Genomic DNA, 23,323 nt, shown 5'->3' on the forward strand with positions numbered 1-23,323 from the left:
TAAATACTTTCAGGCATAAGGCAAAATTCAGTCATAATATCACAACGAGCATCAATTTTTTTACCATCAATATTAACTTTAATAGTGGGGTCCCACATTGAAGGTTCAGAGTTTATTGGAACATAATCAAAATGCTCACGAATCCGACCATACCCTTCTTTTAAGCAAGATACACTTGTCTCAAGAGTGTTCAATCTATTATAAATACTAACAAGAGATGGATCAAAATTATTAGTGGAGCTAGATGACGTAACCAATTTTTTTATGGCATTAAAAGCTTGATCCCCATCACAGTGAAGGAAATCTCCTCCCACTACAGCATCTAAGGCATATCTATAACGAAGAATAAGCCCAAAATAAAAATTACTAAGAAGCAAACTTAGCGTCATTTTAGGTTCAGTTTTACTATAAGAATCAAAAATTCTAGACCAGGCTTCTTTAAAATTCTCCTCGCCCCCTTGTTTAAAAGTAAAGATCGATTCCTCAGGTGATAGAGTAACAACTACAGGACTAGTCATGATAACAAGAATAAGGTAAATGCATGTAACTAATTTTTTTGTGTTTTTAATATTGAGAACGCAAACAAGATAGTAAATAAAATAAAGCTAGTAACTATTTTTTTTGTATTTTGATATAGTGCAGCAAACAAAGTAGTAAATAAAGTAAAGCAAGACAAAAACAAAGTAAAGAGATTGGAAGTGGAGACTCCCCTTGCAGCGTGTCTTGATCTCCCCGGCAACGGCGCCAGAAATTTAGCCTTGATACGCGTACAACACGCGTCCGTTGGGAACCCCAAGAGGAAGGTGTGATGCCTACAGCGGCAAGTTTCCCTCAGTAAGAAACCAAGGTTTATCGAACCAGTAGGAGCCAAGAAGCACGTTGAAGGTTGATGGTGGCGGAATGTAGCGCGGCGCAACAACAGAGATCCCGGCGCCAACGTGGAACCTGCACAACACAACCAAAATACTTTGCCCCAACGTGACAATGAGGTTGTCAATCTCACCGGCTTGCTGTAACAAAGGATTAGATGTATAGTGTGGATGATGATGTTTGCAGAGAACAGTAAGAACAAGTATTGCGGTAGATTGTATTCGATGTAAAGAATGGACCGGGGTCCACAGTTCACTAGTGGTGTCTCTCCCATAAGAAATAGCATGTTGGGTGAACAAATTACAGTTGGGCAATTGACAAATAAAGATGGCATGACAATGCACATATATATTATGATGAGTAGTGTGATATTCAATTGGGCATTACGACAGAGTACATAGACCGCTATCCAGCATGCATCTATGCCTAAAAAGTCCACCTTCGGGTTAGCGTCCGCACCCCTTCCAGTATTAAGTTGCAAACAACGGACAATTGCATTAAGTATGGTGTGTAATGTAATCAACACAAATATCCTTAGACATAGCATTGATGTTTTATCCCTAGTGGTAACAGCACATCCACAACCTTAGAACTTTCACATCGTCCTGCATTTAATGGAGGCATGAACCCACTATCGAGCATAAATACTCCCTCTTGGAGTTACAAGTAACGACTTGGCCAGAGCCTCTACTAATAACGGAGAGCATGCAAGATCATAAACAACACATAGATGATAGATTGATAATCAACATAACATAGTATTCCATATTCATCGGATCCCAACAAACGCAACATGTAGCATTACAAATAGATGATCTTGATCATGTTAGGCAGCTCAAAAGATCGAACAATGATAGCACAATGAGGAGAAGACAACCATCTAGCTACTGCTATGGATAGTCCAGGGGTGAACTACTCACACATCACTCCGGAGGCGACCATGGCGGTGAAGAGTCCTCCGGGAGATGATTCCCCTCTCCGGCAGGGTGCCGGAGGCGATCTCCTGAATCCCCGAGATGGGATTGGCGGCGGCGGCGTCTCTGGAAGGTTTTCCGTATCGTGGCTCTCGGTACTGGGGTATTCGTGACGAAGGCTATATGTAGGCGAAAGAGTAGGTCAGGGGGCGTCACGAGGGGCCCACACAACAGGGCCGCGCCGCCCTGCTGTAGCGTCGCCTCGTCGCCCCACTTCGTTTCCCTTTCGGACTTCTGGAAGCTTCGTGGAAAAATAAGACCCTGGGCGTTGATTTCGTCCAATTCCGAGAATATTTCCTTACTAGGATTTCTGAAACCAAAAACAGCAGAAAACAGCAACCGGCTCTTCGGCATCTTGTTAATAGGTTAGTGCCGGAAAATGCATAAATATGACATAAAGTATGTATAAAACATGTAGGTATTGTCATAAAACAAGCATGGAACATAAGAAATTATCGATACGTTGGAGACGTATCACGCCTCTACATTTTTAAGATAAATTAGGCCACATATTAGTGAAAATTCCCAACACTTTACGTTTTTAAGTGCTTTCTAGCTAGTTTCACACATTTAAATAACTTTATGCTGATTTATTGAAAGTAATTCCAATTTGAAATGTAGGTGTGTTATAACTTCATTCTATAAATCCCCAAAAATCATTTTTAGATACATATTACTTACTATACACAGAAACCTGTGATAGGTTAGTAAAAATCAAAATGTCTTCACAAGACGGACAATCGTGTGTATGAAGATTCATGGTTTTCAAGCCAACAAACAACATATAGTTATGGCCATATTTGTGGCATAGTTTGTTATAATGCGCCCAAATTGGGCATGGTGGTGCATCTTCCCATGTTTGAAACCCAAAACCACTTCACTTCATGCTTGACTTCATAAGACACAGTTTAGGGTTAGGGGTAGATACAGGATTTGTCTGTTTTGAATATGTCTAGACCTTGTTCATCTACTTGAATATGCTTACTATATATATATGACGTCAGAAGACTATGTGCTTTGGTTTTTCATTTTTTCTATTTTTCCTGAATTTTTATGCCCATTTGAATCTTGGTCAAATCCTAGGTTTGACCAATATTTAAACAAGCTTAAAACTGTTATCACCAGAATTTGACCGAGTCAGAGGTGGGCCGCGATCAGGATGGACTTGAAGATATGTACATGGAAGAAATACGTGAATCGGCCTTGTGTACCAAGTTTGGGCTAGTTTGCCCTTGTATCTGTAATATATTAGATCGTATCTTAAGTTAGAAGTTAGAGTTTTACCCGTGCACGGTTAGGTGCACGCCTAAATTAGAAAGTCCATTTGGACTATAAATATGTATCTAGGGTTTATGGAATAAACAACAACCAACGTTCAACCAAACAAATCAATCTCGGCGCATCGCCAACTCCTTCGTCTCGAGGGTTTCTACCGGTAAGCGACATGCTGCCTAGATCGCATCTTGCGATCTAGGCAGCACAAGCTCCACGTTGTTCATGCGTTGCTCGTACTGAAGCCTTGTTGATGGCGAGCAACGTAGTTATCATAGATGTGTTAGGGTTAGCATAGTTCTTCGCGTAACATGCTATCGTAGTGCAACCCTTGCATGTCTAGCCGCCCTCACACCTATCTTAGGTGTGGGGGCGGCACCCCGCTTGATCATTATTTAGTAGATCTGATCCGTTACGATTGCTCCTTGTTCTACAAGGATTAGTTTAATATCTGCAATAGTTAGGCCTTACAAAGGGGGGGAGGATCCAGCGGCACGTAGGGTGTCGTTCGCTAGTCCTAAACAGGATGTTCCGGGGATCAACTTCGTGTTGGTTTTTAGGCCTTGTTTAGGATCGGCTTACGATCACCGTGCGTGGCCGCGAGGCCCAACCTGGAGTAGGATGATCCGATTATGCGGTGAAAACCCTAAATCGTCGTAGATCTAATTAGCTTTATCTTGATCAAGCAGGACCACCATATATTCGTGCACCCCGTACGAATCATGGGTGGATCGGCTCCTCGAGCCGATTCACAGGATAACCTGAGAGCCGATCGAGGCTCGTATTTAATGTTTACGTGTATGCCATGCAGGAAACTAAGCGAGGCATCTCCATCACCTTCCTGACCAGGTATAGGTCAGGTGGCACGCCTGCATCGGCATCGGACATGTGACCAGAAGGCTTTGCGGGCCGTCGCTCGGAGGGACCTCACCAGCCGCAGCTCTAGGTTGTTCCCGGCTCTACGGTGTTGCCCGTCGCTGCCCGCCGGTGGGTTTCGACGACAACACATTCTCGGCACGCCCGGTGGGACCAGCTTCTACATCAACCACATCGCCATCTACATCTGAGATGGCGGACGGCACGCCAGTCACCTACGAGGAGCTGCCCGACGAGCTCAAGAAGAGGTATGACGAGATCAAAGTCACCCTCGAAGCCGACCTCATCGGCTCTTTTCAGAGATCCCGTTCACATGGCATCAGATGGAAGGGGTTCTCACCGCAAGGTGCACTCGATGGGATAGACCTCTCTGCCCCGTCGGAGGAACGCACCAGGTCCCTGCGGCGGAGATCAACTACTTGGTGGCTCACTCGCTACACCGCCACTCTGAGAACCTGGTCAACACGTTGGAGCGTGTCGCTCGTCGCGTGATCCAGGAGATCATGAGGCACCAGTACTCTCCGTCAGGACCAGCTCTCGGGACGCATCAAGGAGAGTTGCCACTCCAGTCCCGTCCACCGCTGCCATATGCGTTGGCAGCACCAGAAGTGCCGGCTACACCGGCATTCGTCGTCTACAAGATCGGTGGTGACCCTAGTGACTACCAGTTCTTGCCCGAGGCGCCTAAGGAGATCCCTCACGGGTACACGTGCACGTATGTGCCAGATTGTGGCAACTGGGCATTCACAAACCAGGCCACAACATCAGGGACTTCGGGAAAACAGGAGGGACGTCGGCGACGTAGCTTGAGAAGCGCACGTGGCTAACTAAGTACGCCACCCCGACGAACCTCCATAGCTCAGCTCCTGCGGTTGGCTCAGAGCTGGAAAAGCAAACATGGCTGGCTAAGTACGCCACCCCGGCGAATCTTCGAGTTCAACTCCTGCAGCCAAGACACGGATCAGATCAAGATACTATCTTGAGAGATCAGTTCGGCATGGTGCCGAAAAGGAGGGCAATCGGCTATTCCAAGCCGTACCCCGACGAATACGAGATGATCCCGCTACCACCCAAATATCGGCTCCACGATTTCTCCAAATTCGAGTGGATCGGATGGTTCCAGCTCCATCGAGCACGTCGGCCGATATTTGGCGCAACTAGGACCGGCCGGTGTCGGATCAGCTACGCGTGAGGCTCTTCTCACGGTCCCTCACGGGATCGGCTTTCGGATGGTACACCTCTTTGCCACCGGACTCCATCCGGACTTGGAAGCGATTGGAAGAGCAGTTCCATATGCGGTACCATTCAGAGGCTTCCGAGTCCGGCATTGCCGATCTAGCACAACTACGTCGAAGCGCGGAGAACCGTGGATGTAATACATCCAGCGCTTCAGAATCTTAGGAACCGATGTTATTCGGTTCGTATAAGCTGAAAAAGAAGCGATCGAGTTGGCGGTAGCAGGCCTTGCAACACGGCTCAAGGACATGGCCTCCCAAGCAGATTATCCCTCACCGGCGCACATGGTTCAGAAACTATCGGCATATGAACAGCGCCACCCGGACTGTACCAAGACAAGTTCAAGCGTGCAGATAGTCCTGGTCGATGCGAGAGGAAGACGAAGTTCTGCGGGAGACCAAGAGGTAGCAGTGGCTGAATGGACTCGGGGAGGAACCCCCGTGTCCTGCAAATGGGTAAAGCCACCAGGCCCACCCAGGGGATTTGATTTTGACGTGACCAAGACTGAGCAAATCTTTGACCTCCTGCTCAAGGAGAAACAGTTGACGATTCCTGAAGGTCTCAAATTCCCCACGGTGCAAGAGCTGAACGGAAAGCCATACTGCAAATGGCACAACTCGCTCTCCCATGCCACCAACGACTGCAGGGTATGGCGTCAGCACATCCAAGCGGCAATAGAAAAAGGGCGTCTAATTTTCAACCAGTACGCCATGAAGGTCGACACCCAGCCCTTCCCCGCCGTTAACATGGTGGAGTGCACTTACCCTGAAGGTTGCAAGCCAGGATCCTCGTTCAGCATCAATATGGTAGGACCTGGGAACCACTCTGGCAAAGATGGAGACGAGGGCAGCTGCTCTCGTAGCAAGGACACAGAGGAGGCCGCTCCACGCGATCGGCTCCGTCATGATGGCAAGCGCTACGTCACAGAGGGAGAAGTGAAGAACATGAGATATCAAAGACCCCTCTCTGATCACCTCCTCAACAAGTATGAGAGTCAGTATGACCAACGCCGACGATCCAGCGATGATGATGAAGGAGATCTGCCCGGCTAGAGAAGCCAGAAGACATCGTCGGCACGATCGCGATGAGGAGGAGCACGAGCGCCGTGCCACGGAAAAATCAAGGGAGCAAGACGACAACGACAGGCACTGGGACTGCCCCTTCTTCAGACACTGCTGGGATTCAGGAATGAGCCGATTGCCCACAATCGGCAATTGCCCAGAATGCAACCAGAAGAAGAAGGAGGCAGCCAATGTGTCTGTGTTCAAGCGCCTAGGGCCTCTCCCGCCACAAAGCAAACGCGCTGAGTCACCTCGTTGGGCAGATCTCGAAGATTCAGAAGACGAGGGAGAAGAAGAAGACAGGTGCCACCGTCCAAGGTGGTGCCCTGATGGACTCAGCCGTTCCCAAAAGCGCAGGGTTCAGTGATTGCGCGGCTTGGAGGAAGCCGAACGGTTATACCTGCATACTTTAAGGAAGGCACGACCTGATCTGGCTGCGAAAGTTCAGCGGACCCTGGATGAAGAGGGTCGTCCACGGAAAATGGAGTGGCGCCCCAAGCAAAGGAAAGCCGATGATGAAACATCGGCTGGTACAAACATGGTGCTCGTCCTTCCGACAGAGCTTAGTACTCCACGATTCTACGATGCACTCAAGGTGGACGACAGCAGGCGCATCAAGTCAGAGGTTGGGCTGGTTTTATCCACCAGCCTGACCGAATAGCAAGAACAAACCGATGAGCAAAACGGGGCGAGGCTGATCCTTGTGATCGGCCCCATAAATTATGAAGGAACATTACAGAACCTTCAGTCAGCGCTCCAATGGATATGGAGGCCGATTCCAGCAATCGGCCAAAATTATCTTTACCACATGTTCTGCTTATGTTCAGCATCGATCTACTGGGCAGCGGCCACGTCGGCAGGTGAAAGTCAGCACGAATCCTTGCGGAGCCGACGTGCCAGTACAATGCCTTGGCTAACCACAAAGCCGATATCTGCAGTCACCTGGCAGATTCGGCTCGGGGGGCATATAGTCAGATGAATATGTGCAGATAAACATGTGTGAATATGTGCAGACAAACATGTGTGCAGTGAAACACTGGGAGCCGATTAGGAAAAATCGGCTAGTAAAATTTTTTTTATAGCCGATGCAAGGGCATCGACTTTAGAACTAAGAAACAAAGCCGATGCGCAGCCATCGACTTTAGTTCAATTTACCGGATCTCCACCAAGTCCAGTTCAGCCATGGGGCCCTCTGCTTCTTCGCGGGCGTAAAACGATGAGCACTCCTTCAGCTGCTTTGAACTCCTTACTAGTTCAGCCATGTTGACTGGGTACATCGGCTTTCTATGGAGGAAAGGTGATCGGTTTTGGTGCATCCTCTCTGACATTCTCGCCTCGAGTAAGGCTCGGGGGGCAGCAGGCCTGGTGGATGCTTTGTTTAACCGATTGGGGTACCATCGGCTGATCTTTCGTTACAACCTTCTTCATAAAATGATGAGTGTTAAAAATCCATTAGGTTTGGTTGGAAGAATTCAAAGGTTTCTCTGAAGATTCTACATTATCAACCAGATTTCAAAATCATCAGTTGAAGAATGGAAGGGAAAATTTTAAAGGACCGATGCGTTGCTATCGGCTCATTACGCATTGGCAAAGGGGACAAATCGGCAAGGTCAGTAGAAGAGGAAATCGGCTAAATTAAGCTCAGAGGAAATCGGCAAAATCAAATTGGGAAAGGTTCTTCATTGATAGGCGAGATTTCTTACATCAAGAGCTGATTGCTCTCAAAAGGAAATACTAGGGGATACATTGCCCCGTCTACTGCTACTGGTCCTATACTAGAGGTCCTATCTATGGGCCATCACTGCCCTCGTCGTCGCCGTCGTCGTCGCCGTCGGCGCTGCTCCCGGCGGGCTCGTCGTCGCTCCAATGGCCGCCGACTGGGCCCTCATCGTCCTCGTCTTCTTCGTCAGCGTCGTCGTCGCTGTCGAAGTCACTGAGATTGCCCGGCCAGGGGCAGAACCGCTTGGCCGGAAGCTCGTCGGAGGAGGTGTCGTCCTCCTCCTCCTCCTCTTCTTCCTCCTCCTCCTCCTCGGGGGAGGAGAAGTCACAGGAGAAGCAATCGTCGTCGCTCTCCTCCTCTGTTTCCCCGCCGGCGAGGAAGCAGAGGTCGCTCTCCCCATCGGTCAGGGACTGGTCGTCCTCTGACCAGATGGAGAAGTCATGGCTAGACTCCTCCCCGGCTTCAATGGCGCGGCGGGTGTTCGCCGCGTGGACTTCCTCCTGGGTCGGCTCCGGCGTCGGCTCACGGGAAGGGGAGGACTGGCTGGAAAGATCCGATGGAGCAGAGGAGGAAGAAGACATGGTGGCACAGGAGGGCTTTTGGAGTGCTAATGCGAAGAAAATGCGGAAATAAACTGTGCGGAGCAGTTAAATAAAGGGGATATAGTGGAAATTCAATGCCACAGCAGTTTCCGAGGAAGTGGTGCCTAAAAAAAAAACTGCCAGGTCACGCGGAGAAGTTGAGAAGGCAAGGCATCATGATGACGGATACTGCAACGGTTCTGCCACGATATGACCCGACGAAAGAAAAGCAGAGTGATTTTGGAATTACCAATTCCAAAACCAGGGGGGCATGTGTTATCACCAGAATTTGACCGAGTCAGAGGTGGGCCGCGATCAGGATGGACTTGAAGATATGTACATGGAAGAAATACGTGAATCGGCCTTGTGTACCAAGTTTGGGCTAGTTTGCCCTTGTATCTGTAATATATTAGATCGTATCTTAAGTTAGAAGTTAGAGTTTTACCCGTGCACGGTTAGGTGCACGCCTAAATTAGAAAGTCCGCTGGACTATAAATATGTATCTAGGGTTTATGGAATAAACAACAACCAACGTTCAACCAAACAAATCAATCTCGGCGCATCGCCAACTCCTTCGTCTCGAGGGTTTCTACCGGTAAGCGACATGCTGCCTAGATCGCATCTTGCGATCTAGGCAGCACAAGCTCCACGTTGTTCATGCGTTGCTCGTACTGAAGCCTTGTTGATGGCGAGCAACGTAGTTATCATAGATGTGTTAGGGTTAGCATAGTTCTTCGCGTAACATGCAATCGTAGTGCAACCCTTGCATGTCTAGCCGCCCTCACACCTATCTTAGGTGTGGGGGCGGCACCCCGCTTGATCATTATTTAGTAGATCTGATCCGTTACGATTGCTCCTTGTTCTACAAGGATTAGTTTAATATCTGCAATAGTTAGGCCTTACAAAGGGGGGGAGGATCCAGCGGCACGTAGGGTGTCGTTCGCTAGTCCTAAACAGGATGTTCCGGGGATCAACTTCGTGTTGGTTTTTAGGCCTTGTTTAGGATCGGCTTACGATCACCGTGCGTGGCCGCGAGGCCCAACCTGGAGTAGGATGATCCGATTATGCGGTGAAAACCCTAAATCGTCGTAGATCTAATTAGCTTTATCTTGATCAAGCAGGACCACCATATATTCGTGCACCCCGTACGAATCATGGGTGGATCGGCTCCTCGAGCCGATTCACAGGATAACCTGAGAGCCGATCGAGGCTCGTATTTAATGTTTACGTGTATGCCATGCAGGAAACTAAGCGAGGCATCTCCATCACCTTCCTGACCAGGTATAAGTCAGGTGGCACGCCCTTGCATCAGCATCGGACGTGTGACCAGAAGGCTTTGCGGGCCGTCGCTCGGAGGGACCTCAGCCAGCCGCAGCTCTAGGTTGTTCCCGGCTCTACGGTGTTGCCCGTCGCTGCCCGCCGGTGGGTTTCTGACGACAACAAAAACATGAAATTGAAAAGGTAAGCTTGGATCCTTCTTAGTCACTCTAAAATTAAGCTTTTGGGAAGTTTTTGAAATTTCCATGTCTGAAACCCAAAACCACTTCTCTTCATGCTTGACTTCATAATTAAGACAGAGTTAAGCGTTAGGGGGTAGATATATACATTTTTTCTGTTATGAATATGTCTAAACCGGCCATGTTCATCAAGTTGAATGCTTACTATATATGACATAAGAAGTCTATGTGCTTTGGTTTTTCATTTTTTTGATTTTTTTGAATTTTTATGCCCATTTGAGTCTTGGTCAAATCCTATAGGTTTGACCAAGATTTAAACAAGTTTAAAACATGAAAATGAAAAGGTAAGCCTGGATCCTTCTTAGTCACTCTAAAATGAAGCTTTGGGGGGCTTGAAATTTCCATGTTTGAAACCCAAAACCATTTCTCTTCATGCTTGACTTCATAAGACAAAGCTAGTTTAGGGTTTTAGGGGGTAGATACATGATTTTTCGGGTTTGAATATGTCTAGACATGCTTGTTTATCAACTAGAATGCTTACTATATGACATAAGAAGACTATATGTGCGTTGGTTTTTTATTTTTCATTTTTTCTGAATGTTTATGCCCATTTGAATCTTGGTCAAATCCTATGTTTGACCAAGATTTAAACAAGCATAAATCCTGATAATGAAAAGGTAAGCTTAGATCCTTCTTAGTCACTCTAAAATTAAGCATTCGGGGAGTTTTTGAAATTTTCATGTTTGAAACCCAAAACCACTTCTCTTCATGCTTGACTTCATAATTAAGACATAGTTAAGGGTTAGGGGGTAGATACATGCTTTTTTCTGTTTTGAGTATGTCTAGACCTTGTTCATCAACTTGAAGGCTTACTATATATATATGACATAAGAAGGTTATGTGCTTTGGTTTTTTCATTTTTTTATTTTTTTTGGAATTTCAATGCCCATTTGAATCTTGGTCAAATCCTAGGTTTGACCAAGATTTAAACAAGCTTAAAACATGAAAATGAAAAGGTAAGCCTGGATCCTTCTTAGTCACTCGAAAATGAAGCTTTTGGGAGGTTTTTGAAATTTCCATGTTTGAAACCCAAAACTATTTCTCTTCATCCTTGACTTCATAAGAGAGTTTAGGGTTAGGGCCAGGGTAGATACATGATTTTTATAGTTTTAATAAGTATAGACCATGTTTATAACCTTGAATGATCATTATATGACATAAAAAGACTATGTAATTTTTTTATTTTTATGCCCATTTGAATCTTGGTCAAATCCTAGTTTTGACCAGGATTTAAACAAGTTTAAAACATGAAAATGAAAAGGTAAGCCTGGATCCTTCTTAGTCACTCTAAAATGAAGCTTTTGGGGGGTTCTTGAAATTTCCATGTTTGAAACCCAAAAACACTTCTCTTCATGCCTAACTTCATAAGACAAAATTTAGGGTTAGGGGTTTGATACATGATTCGTGTGGTTTGAATATGTCTAGACATGATTCACTACAAGAAAAGTTCTGATAGACAACGTCCCAAAATCGACCGCTAAGGGCCATTTTTTGTCGCCTATGGGCCTAACCCGACGATATGGGTTCTGTTGTCGAAACTGCGTCAGGCAAAGTCCTACGACTTTTTTTTCGGTCCGTCGCGCTTGGGCGCCCTTCCGCCACGGAAAATCGGACCGTTGCAGAAGTGTTTCCGGGAGCCCGTTGACTGCTAACGTCATGCAAACTGACACGTGGCAGACACCGTTAACTGGCAGTTAACGCCAGCGTTAACCGGCTGAAACCCCGTGGTAGATGGTAGGCCCACACGAGGCCGGCCACGTCTTAAGCGGCCCGGCCCATTAAGTTTGCGGGCCGGGCCAGCTGACTTAGTTTGACCGGTCAACTATATAGCTGGGCTGGTCCATTAGTTACGTGGGCCGGACCTAACCTCTAAGGTTGACTGGTCAAAACTTAAATGGGCCGGCCCACTAAGCATGTGGGCCGGGCCGAATGCACTCGTTTGCCGGTCAACAGGCAAAAGGGCCAGCCCACAAGACATGTGGGGCCCACTTTCCTGTTATCGGGCCGGTCCATTTAACAAGTGGGGTCCACCTTAAAGCAATTGGGCCGGCCCAAGAAGTTAGTGGGCCGGCCCAATTAGCATGTGGGTCCCACTTTCCTGCTATCGGGCTAGCCCATTTAGTACGTGGGGTCCACAATAGATCAAATGGGCTGGCCCAACAATGCCAGTGGGCCGGGCCAAAAACACATGTGGGTCCCACTTTCCTGTTAGAGGGCCGGCCCATTTAGTATGCGGGGTCCACCATATAGCAAGTGGGCCGGCCCAACAAGATTGTGGGCCGGGCCAAAAAACACAGGTGGGTCCCACTTTACTGTTAAAGGGCCGGCCCATTTAGTATGTGGGGTCCTCCATAACGCAAGTGGGTTGGCCTAACAGGTTGGCGGGCCGGCCCAATAATAAAAGTGGGGCCCACTATTGTGTAAACGGGCCGGCCCAGTTAGTAAGTGGGGTCCACCACAAAAGTAATTTGGCTGGCCCAACAAGTTAGTGGGCCGGCCCAATAAGCTTGTGGGGGCCACTATTGTACTAACGGGCCGGCCCAGTTAGTATGTGGGGCCCACCGTAAATCAGGTGGGCTGGCCCAACCAGTTAGCGGGCCGGCCCAATAAGCTTGTGGGTCCCAGTTTCCTGCTAACGGGCCAGCCCGGTTACCAAATGGGCTGGCCCAATAAGCACGTGGGCCCATTTTTCTGTTACAGGGTCGGCCCAGCTAGTGGGTGGGGTCAACCTTAAAGCAAGTGGGCCGGCCCAATTAGAGGGTGGGGTCCACCGTAAATCAAGTGGGCTGGCCCAATAAGTAAGTGGGCCAGCCCGTTTAGTTGCTGTTTATATGCCGGCATAATAGGCGCTTTAGGATTTTGCGGGCCGGCACATATGTGATTTCTCTTAATTGGGCCGTTTAAGGGATGGGAGTTTATGATTTAGATACTGAGAATATTTACACAGCACATGATTTCTATCGGATAGCCTCACTTACCACAAGCACCATAGAAAAAATGCGCGAAAGAACTATAAAAACTAACTAAATATTACAGAACCTAGAGAAATTGAATGGTAATTAAACCTAGCAATAAAATGAAACGATTCAGCCATTTTTTAAGTTGTTCATGCAGCACCTATATCTGAAACAAAGACATTACAAGTTAAGACAGCAACAATGGAAAGACAAAGACACTACAATATTGTTTGCCAAAGAATTTGGAACTCATCATTTCGTCGTTATAAGAAGATCATTGTAATGCGCATAATAAGCAAACAAAGAGTGCATGCCGCATACCAACAGCCAATATAACAGAGCACGTTAGAATGAAATAACAGACTTACTATTGTCGAGTCCCATGCAAACCAACATGTTCAGGGAGTACAAAATTGGCATGAACAACATAGTAGCAGGCTATAAATTTTGTAACAATGACTGAGAAAGATGAAGTTGTGATGGCTACATCTACAGAGCAGGAAATGTAAACCAAAAATAGAAGTTACGATGGCAATAATGCAGCTTTTGAGGAACAAGATGGCAAACAAAATTATTATATAGTAGTATGACAAGTTTATTTATACTACAGGCTAGATAGCAGAGTGATAGCATGCCAAACTAAGTCCTTACTTTGTTAGCTTACAATGAACTAGATACAAAACAATGGCATCACCTGTAGTACAGGGAATGCAAGCCAACATGTTCATGGAGTAAAAAATTGGCACAAACAACATAGTAGCATGCCATAATTTTTGTAACAACGACTGAGCAAGATAAAGTTATGATGGCTAGATCTACAGAGCAGGAAATGTAAACCAAATATAGAAGTTACGATGCCAAAAACTATAGAGCAGGGAATGCGAACCAACATGTGCAATTACTTAAAATTGGACATGAACTAAATAATAGCAGGATGTTACTATAATAGCTAGGAATAAAACATATAGGAGTTATAATGGCATCACTCATAAACTTGTAGATAAGGGAAACAAATCAATTTGTTTCGGGATATAAAGTTGTAATGAGCAACACATAGAGGATAGTTAATGCTACGGCTTAGGATGGACCAGAAACGGAAAATAGTGGGATCAACTGTGAACTTGTAGAAAAGGGAATGCACACCAATATGTTCACCATTCTATATGTGAGCGCCATACCAATTAAGTGAAACAAATTAATATTGCAGCTTTTGAAGAATTGGATGGCAGACAAAATTATGACGGAAGTAGCTGCTGTGACGAGTTCAAATAAATTTGTACTACAGGATGGCATAGCGATAGCATGCAGGAACTAATAGCAGGCAGTTACTTTGTTAGCTTACGACGAAGTAGATAGAAATAACAATGGCATCACCTGTAGTACAGGGAATGCAAACCAACATGTTCAGGGAGAACAAGATTGGCATGAACAAAATAGTAGCAGCCTATAATTTTTGTAACAACGACTGAGCAAGATAGAAGTTATGATGGCTACATCTACAGAGCAGGGAATGCAAACCAAAATGTTCAATCGCTTAAAGTTAGCAATGAACTAGAAAATAGCAAGGTGTTACGGTCATAGCTAGGAATGAACTAAAAGAGCTTCAGACAAACAAGCATCTGAACCCAGACATGGCGCTAAAACAAGGGACTTACATTAGGAGAAGCACTCTGTGGGAGTCACATCAGATCTTCCTGGGGTTGATAGATCCGGTGATGAAGTACGCTACATGTGCTACTTGGGGTTGGAGAGACGGCCATTACACTTCATGGTTACTCATCTCATCTGCAAAAACGTAACGGCGCGTCGTTAGCACAAACAGGTTCCCCCATGATTAAACAAGAACTTGCAGACAAGCAATAGAAACGCGATAGTAGAAGAGTTTAGATCATGCACGGCGCCGGTGAAGCAGATCCGGTTCATGCACAGCGGTGTCGGTGAGCAAGATCCGATGCGGTGGACGACGGATCCGGCGAAGCGGCTCCGATGGGGTGGAGTATAATGATTAAAAAAATTTGGCGCAGCCGCTAAATATTGCAAAGTATAATGATTAAAAAAATTGTGAGACCGTACTAGTACTTATGTTCAAGATCGAGTGTAACATCAAATCATCATCACGTTGACGATTTCTGTTACCATGATCATGATCTATCTATAAAAGCACCTTCACCAGCAGAGACGCCGGCACCTCCGTTTGGAACCGCATGTCACACGTTGACATGCAACCTGATCTTTGTCCCGTCCAGCCACGACACGGGGCTCTCGCCCACCCGAAGTCCTCGCGTCGCCGGAGACGACGATGGCATTGCCGTGCACAAAAGATCCAGTTCCCATGCTCTCTCTCTCTCTCTGTGTCAGCCAGTCTCTCTTCACGAGGACGCGGTGGCACAGCTACCGGAGCCCCCATCCCGCGATCCGCATCGTACAGCCTCAATCTGACGGCTGTGATCTTTCGTCAAAGCCAGCCAGGATTGACCCCGCCGCGCGACCGACCATGGAGACGAGCGCCCACCTCGCCGCCTGCCTGCAGGCACACTGCCCCACCCCACCCTCCTCTGCCTCCCCAACATTTAAACACGGGACGGGACCGTCGGGACCCAAACCAAACTAATCCACACACGCCCTAGGCCGTACCACCATCACTCCCACAGCAAGCCCCACACTCCCACTACCTCCCTCACTCCACCTGAGCTACTACCTCCCCACCAAGCCGGCACCGGCAATGGCGCCGCTCTCCCTCCTCCTCCTCCTCCTCGCCGCCCTCACCCCATCCCCAGCAGCCGCACGCTTCACCTGCAACGCCAAATCCCGCGCAACAACCTGCCAGGCCCTCATCTCCTACACGCCGCCACCCAACGCCACCACCACCCTCCGCGACGTCCGCACCCTCTTCCAGCTCCGCTCCCACCGCGCCCTGCTCGCCGCCAACGCCCTCCCCCTCACCACCCCCCAATCCGCCCCCGCCCCCTCACCCATCCGCGTGCGCCTCCCGTGCCTCTGCTCCGGCGGCGCCGGCGCCACATTCCAGCGCCCCACCTACAAGGTCCGCGCCGGCGACACCCTCGACGCCGTCGCGCGCGGCGTCTTCGCGGGCCTCCTCACCTACCGCGACATCGCCGCCGCCAACAACGTGTCCGACCCCAACCGGGTCGCCGTCGGCCAGGACCTCCGCGTGCCGCTCCCCTGCAGCTGCGACCCCGTCGCCGGGCTCGGCGCCGTCGTCCACCTCACCTACGTCGTGCCTGCCGGGAGCTCTATTGCGGGCATTGCCGAGGAGCACGGCACCACCGAGCAGACGCTGCTCCAGCTCAACCGCTTGCCCGACGCCAAGAGCCTCCTCGCAGGCCAGGTCCTCGACGTGCCGCTACGAGGTACTGTACTTACTACGGCTTTCAAGATTCAACCTTTTCTTCCCCGCAAAAAAAAAAAAAAAATTCAACCTTTTCTTCCAATGCATTCATTTCTGCTGCTCTTACCTGTTTACTACTACTACCTACCTGCTTGTTGATGTGAAAGTGAAGCTGCATCTATACTATCTCCACAACATTTTTTTTCTCAACTCTTTTACCCTCTTTCGATCTGCTGCTAAAATCTGAAAGGTGATGCTTTGCCAACACAAAGTTTCACCTCTTTAATTGCTCCTCTCCAGCCGAAACATTACTTTTCTCATCCTACCAAAAAATATTCTCAAAAGTTACTTTTCAGATTGGTTGCCCAACCTTGAAAAGTCGTGCTTGTGGATGGTCATGGATGGGCCAAAGTGTGAGCCTGCTACTAGCTGTTTCAGTCCTTTCACCTTGTTATCCGCCCTAGCTTTTACTACTTCCCTTCAAACTGCAACAAAGTTCATACTACTATACTTTGGTTTACTGTCGGTCGGGCCAGGGTTTAATTACTGGATTCCAGTGAGTAGACTGTTAAGAGGGGAGGAACACATCTCCAGTTTCCACTACAACTCTGAAACCGCTGCTCTTGTTGCTTGTTAGTCGCAGTCCAGAGTTAGCTATTGGATGTGTATGCTGACATTTGGATCTCAAGTTATGGCCCTTTCAAGTTTGTCATATGGTGAATTTCACAAGGACCACATCTTCATTCTCTCTCCTGAGCGTCTGGGACCAAATGAATTATAGTGCTGCTAACTGAGTTAAAAATGCTGGTAACAGGACAAAATGGCTCAAACAAGATTCCATTGCTTAACTTGCAACTAGTTGGCAGTTTGTACTGTACATATTCACCTAGTTAACTTGAGATTTGTTCTAGTGGTGCTGCAAGTACGGTGGAAGTTCAAATGCTCCACATCATATTCCATAGCGTTCTAACTGTACATTTATTCAGAGTTCTCTTTTATTTAGACTAACGGTTAACATAACGTTCCTTCGCCTCTGCAGTTTGCTCGTCTGCCATTAGCAACACTGCCATAGACAGCAACCTCCGCGTCCCGAACGCCAGCTACATACTCACAGCCAACAACTGCGTCATGTGCGGCTGCAGCTCCAACACTTGGCAGTGAGTACTTACTTGCTCAGCTAGTTCATCCTGATGTCACTCATACATGCTGCTGAGGCCTCATCCTTTGTACCGTATATATGGAATCTGAACCTTGAAATATTTCAGGCTGGACTGCCAGCCGACACAGGGGCTAACATCAGCCGTCTGCCCGGTGGCGAAATGCGGAGACCTGTTCCTGGGGAACACGTCGGTGACGACCTCCCCTGCCTCGCCCTGCGAGGGCACGGCGTGCCTCTACGCCGGATACACCAACACCACCTCGTTTGCCATCCTTACGAACCTCACCTCCAGCTCCATGTGCGACGGTGAGTAGTAGTAGCAGCAAATAGCTGTAAACTATCATTGTTGTGTTCGAAGGCCTTGCATTATCAGTGATTGATCTCCTGCTGGTTGTGGCAGCTGCTGGGTTGTCGCCGGCCGCGCAACCGTCCCACTCATCGGCGTCCGGATTGGGGTTGCCGGCACTCTGGAGTTGGTCTGAGCTTGTCGTCGGCATCCACATTGTTCTGCTGTGCCTCGGGTTTCTGCACCGTGATTGATTGAGAAGCGATTCAGATTCTTGCTTTCTTAGTAGCTGGACTTGTAGCTTGTAGTTCTGTTTTGTGAGTGATTTGGGAGTTGGGACTGTGTGGCTTAAGTTTGTAGCTTGTTTGTATTTACAAGTGGAGACACTAGGGGAACACTTGTTTTCTGTTAGAATGTAGATCAGATCATGACACATTGGTGGTGCCAAATGCTCGCAGGGTATTTACAGTGCTTGGTTTTAGCATCTATTACTCCATCACTTCCAAAATAATTGATGTCCTAGGTTTGTCCTAAATCTATCTTAAATTTCACCATGTTTGTAGAAAAATGCATCATGTATCACACCAGTATAGTTCTATTACATTTATCATACAATATAGTTCAATATTGTATAGATTTGACATCGCAGAGATTGACACTTTTCATTTAATTTTGGTCAAATGTAAATATGTTTGATTTAGGACAAAACTAAAACTTCAATACTTTGGAAATAAGGGACCTTAAACGAACGGTCTATCAACAAGATGATCTAAGTGATTATTAATGTTTCTGAATCGGCACCAAGGTGTGTCCTTTGAGGAGGAAGATACGAGCATGGGATGGTGGAAAGAGATAGGAAAGGCAAATGTATTGTTTGAGGAACCATAGCATTGAAAAAAAATACAGATAATGTAAATAATTGTGTTATTTTGTGGTGTTTATTGCAGCTTAGTTAATAAATAGTAACTGGACAACTAAATACTTCAACTAAGCTACGCCTTAATTATTGGTATCACCTTTTACAATAGTTATTTAGCTAGATAACTTTTATTGATTTTTATGTAGCTTAGAAATGCTACATTGGTTGTATCCAAAACCAAACAAGGCACTCAATAATTTACTGTGAAAGAACAAAGAAATGAGCAATGCAATATTTTGAGGGAGAGGGGAGGGGATCGGACTGTGGGTCGTTGTCAAGAGCTAGGCTATACCGGTGAGTACTTAAACATTGTTCTTAGCATTACACTGAGTTTTTTTTTTTTTTTTTTGCCTTGTACCATTATACAGGGTTTTCTATAGCATACACAAGATGTATAGATACGAGGAACTATAAATAAAAGGTTGTATGCATTTTTTGATACAAAAGCTGGGGTCTCAACCTCCTTTTCGAGAAAACAAAACGAACTAACCAAGAAAACGACACTACCAAACGAACTAACGCTCATAACAGTTCAGTTCTCTCTTCTTTCACTGCCTCATTTTTTTTTGTGGGAACAATACGGAAGACCCTACCCGAGAATATATATATTATAATAAAAGAAATAAATTTGCATTTTATAAGAGTCAAAGAGCTCAAAAGGAAAAGGAAAATAACTAGAGAAAGCAACTATGCCCCCCCCCCCCCCCCCCCCTGGCCCTAACAACTCTGAAAGAGCAAAAATCATCTTAGGAGATGCTTTAATTAAATTTATGCAGAAAATTGTAGAATTATTCTCGGAAAAGCAAAGACTTGCTAAAATCATCTGTAGAGCCCTCAAGGTACCAAATCTTGCACCTTCTTCTTTTTCTATGAATACACTAGTGACAAATTTGCTATTGTCTTAAGGAAAGGTTTGCATAATCAGCGGGTCCATATGGCTGGAACCATTCAGCCAGGAACCCTTTCTTCCTTCTAGGGTTGCATCCCATATCTTTGCACAACAAATCGTTAAACCAGATGTTCACGGTGCTTATACACGATCTGCGTAAATACTTCCCGTTGTAACGACTCTTGTACTTTGCCCACTCTGCTACGCTCTCTTCCATGCATCTTATGCTTGGCAACTGGAAGCCACCAGCCATGAAGTGGGTTACCCAATTGGCCATCCTTTCCGAGGCATATATGTCGGAGAGGCTCTCTGAGTATCCAACTATCGCCAACTGAGGGATTCGAGGATGGATGCATTCTCTGTGAATTTCAATCATTTGGATAAATTAGATTCTTAACCCAGCACAAAGTTAACATTTAAAATTTGCTTTCACCTATATTAAAGTTTAGATTTTATTAAAGCTTTCCTATTTTTATCGAGCCAAAGCACAAGATACCTTCTATGCTATCATGTTTCCACTTGCATTTAGACATCGTTTAGAGAACTTTGCAGTGTTGTTTCTTACTTCCTCAGCGCATTATTAGTTCACTTTTTCCAACATTTTTTATGTTACAAATATAAGTTATGGGCGTAGTCTGTAGGAAACAAATGTTCAACTGTACCTGTATAGAGGAACTGATGTATCTGATGATCCTGCCACTATATTTCTACACCAGTTTGCTGTGAAGATGTCCCTAAGCTTCTGGTCTCCTCTGAATCCTGTAGCTAGAATTACAATGTCACTCTTTATGCATTCATTTGCATCCTCCAAGATGATCCCATCGTTATAGAAGCTGAACCTCTTGGAATTCTTGAGAACAATACTGCCCTCATCAACCCTGTCATAGAACCCTTCTGGTAACATTGCAATCAAGCAAGATGACATGGCGAAGGAGAAGCTGTAGTCAGGTACCATCCCATGTTTCTGTAGAGGAATGCTGCGCTTGAAGTATGCTTCAATTAGTTTTGTAATTGCCCATCTCTGAAAGAACATGAAGATATTTTCAGTTTTATTTATTTGTTAGTTTCTATGTATGGACCAAGTTCCTTCATTTGAAAATAAAATGACCACTGACTGTTTTCGAAACTCCATATAAGTTCGGGTGATTATTACTTACCAAGGGAGAGAGTGCACTTGCCAGAATATAATGCAGAAATCCTTCACCAGGTTTATGAAGTAGAAGTTGGGAGATGCGGTTAAGATAGAAGTAACTTAGTTGAAATCCCCATATGCTAAATTTGTGAACCCGCCAGTGCTTCGTTCGATATATCATGGTGCATGGCTGAGCTGTACCTGCATTGGAATACTAGTCTCAGTCATATACTCCTTTGACATATTACAGATAGTTAATGAGGTATTAGTTCTCTTGGACTCACCATTCACCTTGGCAACCTCTGCAGCTATGTCGAATGCTGATTTTCCAGACCCAATTACCGTCACACTCTTCCCTTTGACAAATTCAGACACATTATCCATGTAAGAGTAGTCCATTGAGTGCAATATTTTCCCCTTGAACAACTCAGGCCCTTTGTTTGCTGGAAATTTTGGGATATTTGGTGCCCCACTGTGCCTTCCGATGCAGAGGATGAGAAAATCCACTTGAAAAACCTGTGCCGGTATATGTGACAGGAGATTACTTATACAGTACATAGTCGCAGTATGGTGCACAGGTTGATTCCATTATAAGGTTATAAAGCACTAGTACATTAAGCAGACTGCCATAGTTCAGACTTTTCTAACACAGAAGGATGTTTCTAATAGAATGAACAGTATGTAAAGTTACACATACCTCGATGTTACCGGTTTTCAAGTCCTTGATAGTGAGGCACCACCGTCCACCCTTCTCAGCTCCGAACGCCTTCCCGCCACCAGACCACTGCTCCCACCCCATGATCTCCTCCTCCGCCACACCAAGGTATTCAACCCCGAGAACCTGGCTACTGAACCTGATACACTTGAGGAGGTCAAACTCGCACACGTACGACCTGAGGTACTCCATGACCTCATGGTGGCCCGGGTACGTCGCCGTCACGCTCTCCGGCCACGCCATGTCCGAGAACCGGAACGACGTCGTGGGCGCCTGGAGCCTCGTCGACTCCAAGGTATGCGCCCACACTCCACCGATGGTTTCATCGGTCTCGAACACCACCGGGCTAAACCCCCTGTCGATGGCGTGCTTGCAGGCTGCCAGGCCGCTCACGCCGGCGCCGACGATGCCCACCACCCTCTTCATGTCCATTTATCGGAGCTCTTCTTCAGAGTTCTTGGAGGGATGGAGGAGAGAGTGTATTATGTAAACCTTGGATTTGATTCTCTGGATGAGTTAGATTTTTTCTATGAAGTGGCTGGATGAGGCCCAGCCACCACTTGAATGGTATATTTCGTTGTTTTATTCCTGTCACCCTCTGACCCCATATCCTGTTGTATTTTTGGCCAATAATTTGTTGCGACTTTGATGACCCCACAACGAAAGATACCAAAAAACATGTGTGGGTTTTGTTTCAGGGTGAGCATCAACTAGCTGGACAGCTGATATTTTTCAGTCATTTGGAACCAATACCAAAAAATATTTGCAGACGATTATCATATTCTTGGGTGGTGGTTACACTTGCTTGAAAGAGACAATTTATTTGTCATAGCAGAAGAGCTAAAGATCTGAATTCATACTGCGCAACCTTTTTTTTTCAGTTGTTAATTTCGAATAGATCTGAATACACTACTCATCGCCAGAGACAAAAATCTGAGTTTTGGACGCAGGATTCTCTACTAAAACATGATGAATTGGTCAAGAACTTTAGGAGAGTGTATAGCAACTACAATGCACAAGCTGATACTATGAGACATTGCTTTAGTCTTCCTATACAGGATGGTAGAATATTAGAAAAAGGGCTTGACTTTGTTGTAGGCGTGTACTACTAGTTTCGTAAATGGTAAACACCATCTAAGAAGTTTGCAACGCAGTAAATTACGTTATACAGTACAAAACATGTGAGGCAATAGAAGCATGTGGCATGTGCAGTAGAAACAACCATCTAAAAAAAAATCTTAGAAAGTGAATAGCAAAACACTAACCAAAGTTGTTTGGAAGCCGGCGATAATCGCACCTGTTGTATTTTTATAGCTTAGACGTGCAAGGTTCTACCTCGCTGTTCTGTAATTGATGTTGTTATGCTCTTCTTGGGTACAGCAATTGTGGCAAAAAGTGTTATAAGCTCTTACTTATTATTGATCTTGCAATTCGACAAGGCAAAAAAGTCTGTCTTTGCCTGTGTGTACTGGTGTTGATTGACGGCGACGACGGTGTTCTTCACCCGGATCTCGCCGTTCTTGGGCTCCCCCACTGCATCGCCTCGGGGACGCCCAGGTCGTGGACCCTGGTTTCCCTCACCATCTCCGCCGGCGTGTCGACGATGGCCGGTGGAGCAGTAGCAGCGGTCCAGGATCTCAAAACGCTATGGGACGCAGCAGGCAGGTCAGTTTGATTAGGAAACAGATTTTCCTCCTAGCACGCACGCTGTACCCAACATTTACCAACGGGTCGAGCTAGTCACACCCCCTTCGAGGCCCAACAGATCCTGCCGCATCTCCCCATCCACTGCTGCCAACAGTTCACCAAA

The 23,323-nt window shown here is 46.4% G+C and overlaps 2 protein-coding genes across 2 annotated transcripts; one reads left to right on the top strand and one right to left on the bottom strand.

Moving 5' to 3' along the window:
- The first annotated feature begins 15,661 nt into the window (after positions 1-15,661).
- LOC127302831 (chitin elicitor-binding protein) lies at positions 15,662-18,349 on the top strand. Its single transcript, XM_051333473.2, has 4 exons — positions 15,662-16,435; positions 17,453-17,570; positions 17,679-17,878; positions 17,973-18,349. Exons 1-4 carry the CDS (start codon positions 15,787-15,789, stop codon positions 18,110-18,112), a joined length of 1,107 nt encoding a protein of 368 aa, XP_051189433.1. The 5' UTR covers positions 15,662-15,786; the 3' UTR covers positions 18,113-18,349.
- Positions 18,350-19,508: 1,159 nt separating this feature from the next.
- LOC127302830 (probable flavin-containing monooxygenase 1) lies at positions 19,509-22,968 on the bottom strand. The gene is made up of 5 exons (XM_051333472.1): positions 21,496-22,968; positions 21,083-21,314; positions 20,824-20,999; positions 20,329-20,687; positions 19,509-20,025 (listed from the first exon to the last, which is right to left on the bottom strand). The coding sequence occupies exons 1-5, from the start codon at positions 21,943-21,945 to the stop codon at positions 19,671-19,673; spliced, it is 1,572 nt and encodes a 523-aa protein (XP_051189432.1). The 5' UTR covers positions 21,946-22,968; the 3' UTR covers positions 19,509-19,670.
- Between the last annotated feature and the right edge of the window lie 355 nt (positions 22,969-23,323).

This window comes from Lolium perenne, chromosome 5, assembly GCF_019359855.2.
Source record: "Lolium perenne isolate Kyuss_39 chromosome 5, Kyuss_2.0, whole genome shotgun sequence".
Taxonomy (NCBI): Eukaryota; Viridiplantae; Streptophyta; class Magnoliopsida; order Poales; family Poaceae; genus Lolium; species Lolium perenne.